Source organism: Babylonia areolata, chromosome 16, assembly GCF_041734735.1.
Source record: "Babylonia areolata isolate BAREFJ2019XMU chromosome 16, ASM4173473v1, whole genome shotgun sequence".
Lineage (NCBI taxonomy): Eukaryota > Metazoa > Mollusca > Gastropoda > Neogastropoda > Buccinidae > Babylonia > Babylonia areolata.
In genome coordinates this window covers 2,981,405-2,987,248 of record NC_134891.1, presented here as the reverse complement: position 1 = coordinate 2,987,248, position 5,844 = coordinate 2,981,405, and the positions used below count along the sequence as shown (strand labels likewise).

The 5,844-nt window shown below is 44.0% G+C and overlaps 1 protein-coding gene across 1 annotated transcript in view; it reads left to right on the top strand.

Annotated features, from left to right (window-relative positions):
• The first annotated feature begins 566 nt into the window (after positions 1-566).
• Positions 567-5,844, top strand: part of LOC143290791 (uncharacterized) — a 7,402-nt gene continuing 2,124 nt past the window's right edge. The window contains exons 1-4 of the mRNA XM_076600305.1: positions 567-756; positions 1,542-1,705; positions 2,728-2,841; positions 4,355-4,532. Coding sequence (XP_076456420.1) covers positions 663-756; positions 1,542-1,705; positions 2,728-2,841; positions 4,355-4,532 — 550 coding nt within the window. The 5' untranslated portion in view covers positions 567-662. The remainder of the gene's footprint in view (positions 757-1,541; positions 1,706-2,727; positions 2,842-4,354; positions 4,533-5,844) is intronic.

Sequence of the window (5,844 nt, the reverse complement as noted above, 5' to 3'; positions counted from 1 at the left end):
TGAAAAGCTGAGAGAGGGTACAGCAATAAGCTGGGATAGTCTTTTCTTTTTCTTTTTTTTTCTACATTGTGAAAAAAGTCACATGGTTGCATTCAGAATCTGAATGAGTGCCCCACGTGTTAGTGTGAACGTCATGATCATCGGGAACACACACACACATATACACACATGGGTGCGCGCGCGCGCGCGCACACACACACACACACACACACACACACACACACACACACACACACGCATACACATATACATGCGCGCGTGCACGCAAGTCATAAACAAATGCAAAAACAAAGCTGTTAAACTGTTTGACATATTAAAAACTTCGCACTGCACCCATGCCAACTCGACATTATTCTTTCTGTTTAATGGGGGGTCATCTTTTTATCTTTGCATATTTATTTTCATGGTTTTGTTTTTCTTCTAAACTTGAGCCATAATGACACGTTGCAAGAAAATGTTCCCACCACTACCATGACGTGCAGCCTTTTCAGCCAATCAGCTCTCAGAAATGCCACTCCTTGCGCGAGGAGGTACAGAGGGTATAAAGGCACGGACCAGAACGAAGGGGAGTCTGTAGCTGGATCTGGCAGAACCACACGGGTTTGGGACATTCGCTCCAGCACCGCGGTCGAAAAGGAAACGAGGACAACACACCACAAACGATGAAGCTGATTTGCTTTGCCTTTCTTCTGGGCCTTGTCGCCTGTGAAGACCCTGGTTACCTGACCATCGATTTTCTTCGGGGACGTGTGGACGGTAAGTATCGTAAGCTGTGGAGAGGAGAGAGGGTTTATTTTTTTCGTTGGTATACATTCTCTTTCTTCTTCTTCTTCTTCTTCTCCCTCTTCTTCTTCTCTTACCCCTCCTCCTCCTCCTCTTCTTCTCCTCTAACTCCACCTCCTCCTTGTCGTCGTCGTCGTCCTCTTCTTCTTTCATCATCATCATCATCATCATCATCATCATCTTCTCCTCCTCCTCCTCCTTCTTCTTCTCCTCATCCCCCTTCTTCTTCTTCATCATCTTCTCCTCCTCCTCCTTGATTTGAACAGACACCTACGACGTATTCTCACTAGACTCAGATTTGGTATCTCTGACTTAAACATACATAGATATCGTTATAAATCCATTTGTCATTCTGATTTAATGTGTCCTTTGTGCGTGGAATCCAGAGAGGATGAAGTCCATTTTGTTTTGAAATGTCCTGTCCTGTCCTTAATGACCTAAGAATCCAGCTCATTCCTAAAAAATATTATGCATATCCGTGTACATTTCGACTATGTTTACTGATATCATCGGTGGATGAAAACACTATATGTAGTTTTGCTTTGTTTCTTTGTAAAGCATTTCATTTAAGAGAGACACTTATATCCTAGTTTTATTGGAGCTTGTTATGGAATATGCTGCACTGTTTGCATTAACAATTACAATGACACATACAAAACAAAATTTTGTTATTACCCCATGTACATATGGGGCTATGGCCTTGACTGAATAAACCATCTTGAGTCTCACTCTTGCACGGATTCCATCTTCCTCCACAGACCTCCTTGGAGGCTTGTCCGGCATCTTTGACGAGCTGAGTGACACCAAGACGTTGTGCGCTGCTGCGGACGACAAGCTGAACTACATCCATGACTTCTTCATTCCCTACATCAACAAGGTCAATGAGCAACAGTATGAGCTGATCGCCAGCTATGAGGCTCAGGTAATGCATGCCAGGTGTGTGTGTGTGTGTGTGTGTGTGTGTGTGTGTGTGTGTGTGTGTGTGTTGGGTGTGGTGGTGGTGGTGGTGTGTGCGTGAGTGTGTGTGTGTTTGTGTGTGTATTTTTGTGTGTGTGTGTGTGTGTGTGTGTGTGTGTGTGTGTATGCTGGGTGTGGTGGCGGTGGTGGTGTGTGTGTGTGTGGTGTGTAAAATATATATATATATATATATAGAGAGAGAGAGAGAGAGAGAAAGAGAGACAGTGAGTGTGTGTGTGTGTGTGTCTGTGTGTGAGAGAGAGAAAAAATATACAGAGTGTGCGTATGTGTATGTGTGTGTGTGAGAGAGAGAGAGTGAGAGAGTGAGAGAGTGAGGGAGAGACAGTGAGAGAGAGAGAGAGACTATCTGTGTGTGTGAGTGTGTGTGTGAGTATGTGTGTTTGTGTGTGTGTGTGTGAGAGAGAGTGATAGAGAGAGAGACAAAGAGAGAGTGTGTGTGTGTGTGTTTGAGAGAGAGAGAGACACAGAGAGAGAGAGAGAGTTAGTATGTGTGTGTGTGTTTGAGAGAGAGAGAGAGAGTGAGTATGTGTGAGTGTGTGTGTATCTGTGTGTGTGAGAGAGAGAGAGTATATGTGAATATGTTTGTGTGAGAGATAGAGAGAGAGAGAGTGAGTTAGTATGTGTGAGTGTGTGTGTGTGTCTGTGAGAGAGACAGAGAGAGGGGGGAGAGAGAGAGAGAGAGAGAGTATATGTGAATATATTTGAGTGTGAAAGATATAGAGAGTGGGAGACAGAGAGAGAGAAAGAGAGAGAGTATATGTGAATATGTTTGTGTGAAAGAGAGAGAGAGAGAGAGAGAGAGAGAGAGAGAGTATGTGTGAGTATGCGTATGCGTATGCGTGTGTGTGTGTGTGTGTGTGTGTGTGTGTGTGTGTGTGTGTGTGTGTGTGTGTGTAACGGGCGCAACAGCCGAGTGGTTAAAGCGTCGTGGTCGGGTACTACAATGTCCGCGAATGCTCATTTCAGGAGAAGGCCTTGCAGCACCGGGTGGACGATGCCAAGTCAGAGGAGAAGCAGCTTCTGGGCCTGGCCGAAGACACCAAGAACTGGCTGAACGACCAGTATGATGCTTTGCATGAAGTGAGTCATGAGCTCGTCTTCCCTCTTTCTTCTACCCGTCAGCCTGCCTCACCTTCCTCTCTCTCTCTCCTTCTCTCTGTCACACGGAGATCACACGGAGGTCAGAAGAAGCGCTTCAGAGATACTCTGAAAATCTCTCTGAGAGCGTTTGATATCAACCCTGACTCCTGGGAGAAATCTGCAGCGGACCGTGACAAATGGCGCGCTGCTGTGCACAAAGGCGCCAGGCCAACAGGACTGCTGCAGCTGTTCAGAAGAGGCAGGCCAGAAAGTCACGGGCAAACATGCTCCCTGACAATGATATGCCTGTCTTTGTCTGCCCCAAATGTCAGCGAACATTTCGTGCGCAGATTGGACTATTCAGCCATCTGCGCATTCACAGATAGATTCATGAGCATCCCCCCCCCCACCACCCTCCCCCCATCCCCCAGCTGGATGACAACGATGGTCATCATCGATCTCGATGGACACACACCCACCCGTCAGCCTGCCTCACCTTCCTCTCTCTCTCTCTCTCCTTCTCTCTGTCTTTCTGACTGTCCCTCTCTCTCTGTTTTGTATGATTTTCATGTTTCCGTAATTGTAGTCTTTGATTCATCCATTTATGTAACTATTATTATCTATTTGGTTTTGTTGTATGTCATTTATTATTGATACTTATTTCATTTATTACAATGTGTCTATGTGTGTGTATGCGTGTGTGAGGGCATGGTGTAAAGAAGCTTCCAGCTTATCCATTCTACCCTCATTAAAATATTTGTCAAACATTGTCTCTTTCTCTGTCTGTCTGTCTTCCAGAGGGGATGAAGTTCATTTTGTTTTGAAATGTCCTGCCCTAACAGACCTTCGAATCAGATTTAACCTGAAGAAATATTATACATACCCATGTCTGTTTAGATTATGTTTGTTGATGTCATCAACTGATAATTAAACTATGTGCAGTCTAGCCTTCTATTTGTTTAGAGCACTTTAACTGAGAGAGACACTCGTGTCCTAATTGTTGTGGTATCTGGTTATGTTTATTGTGTTCACATACTTGTACTGACGCATGTTAAACTCTGTTATCGCCCCCTGTTCATATGGGGCTATGGCCTTCAATGAATAACTCATCTGAAATCTGAATCTCTGTCTGTCTGTCTCCCTGTCTCTCTCTCTCTCTTTGTCTATCTTCTCTCTCTCTCTCTCTCTCTCTCTCTCTCTCTCTCTCTCTCTCTCTCTCTGTACGTGCCTGAGTGCGTTCCCTCAAAATGCGTCGACATCTAATCAGCAGAGTAGTTCGATGGACAGCGCTTAATTAATCTTACCGAAGTACGAACCATTCTAAATGCATTTGTAAAAACGACCAGACGATAATGTGAGAACAGGACAATAGTCATTATTTCCTTTTTCTGTTTCTGGAGCTGAAGAAAAAAAGGATAATCTGGATCATTACTGATAATGATATAGATACTTTCGTTATTGATGCTGGCGATGATAGTAGTGACGACGGTTGCCGCTGTTGTGTATGACTCAGATTGCAAAGAAGGACAAAGAGCAGGACATGAGGCACGACAACCTGACGAAGGTCGCTCTGTACATCAAGGAGAACTTCCTGGACAAACTCAACGACACCCTTGAACATCTGCACGAGAAAGAGGACGCCACTGAAGATAAGATCGACTACTTGAACGGTGTTGTGTATGACCGAAAATGTAAGTATTTCGTGAAGATTGATGCGTGGAACACCACACACAATGATACAAGACACGATTTTAATCGCCCATAAGACATGGAAAAAAAAGTCTCTTTCAGTTGGACGTACAATATGAAACTATAACACACATTTAGAACAAGTATGCATAATAAGAAGTCCACCTTGATGTCACTCCATTCCATTCGTAGTCCTCTTCCACCACCTAACAAACAGGGGTCTATGCACTAGCCGAGAAAGCGAGTCATAGACTCAAATTAAGACGCACCTCCGTTGTTAGCTACTGCCCTTTATGTTTTTATATCACACATGGACATAGTTTACAGCTGGGCCTACAGCAGAGTGAGAGCTTATTTATCAATGGTTTCTCCGTTGCAATGGGAAATCATTTACAGCTGAGTCTTTTGTGAAGGACTATAACTCTCAAACTAGGAGGCAAAATTGCACTGGCTCTTAGTGCTGCAGTCTTATGGGCTAGTTGGTCTTTGGGAACCATCCCAACACCGACTGTCCTAAAACCCCTCTTAGCCGAGACAGAGAGAGCGGATGTAACGTGGGCAAGACACTCTCCACTATAATCACATTCTAGCCCGGATAGTCGGGACAGCAGTTACCTCCTCTGCTGTTCTGATAGTCATAGCCGGACACGACGGACTATCATACTGTCCTGAATGGCCAATTTTTAAATAAATAAAGGACAAATCAAGTTCCCGTTTGCAGCACGCACTTGGCGCATTAAAAAAGAACCCATGGCAATACAAGTGTTGTCCTCTGGCAAAATTTTGTAGAAGAGATCGACTCTGATAGGAACACACATATGGAGTGTTGGCAAAAAGAGGTATTGCGTCCACCAAGGAAGCGATAGAATCTGTGTTCATTTATTTGATTCCTATATCGTTATGGTATTCACTGTGTTATAGCAAGGATAGAAAGGAGAGAAATAAGAGAGGAAAAGAAACAACATATAATAATAATAATAATAATAATAATGGTACTTATATAGCGCTAAATCTTGTGCATAAACAAATCAAAGCGCTTTCGCACTAGTCATTCTCACGCAAGCATAACTCTAAAACTGAAAAAAAAAAAAAAAAAAGACAAGGAAGAGGCAGGGAAGGGAGGCTATTTTGGGAAGAGGTGGGTTTTAAGGCCAGACTTGAAAGAGCTGAGTGTGGAGACTTGACGAAGCGAAAGAGGAAGTTCATTCCAATTGCAAGGTCCAGAGACAGAGAAAGAACGGTGGCCAACAGTCGAGAGTTTGAATCTGGGTATGTGTAAGTGGAGTGGATCCGAAGCTGATCGTAGTGAGCGAG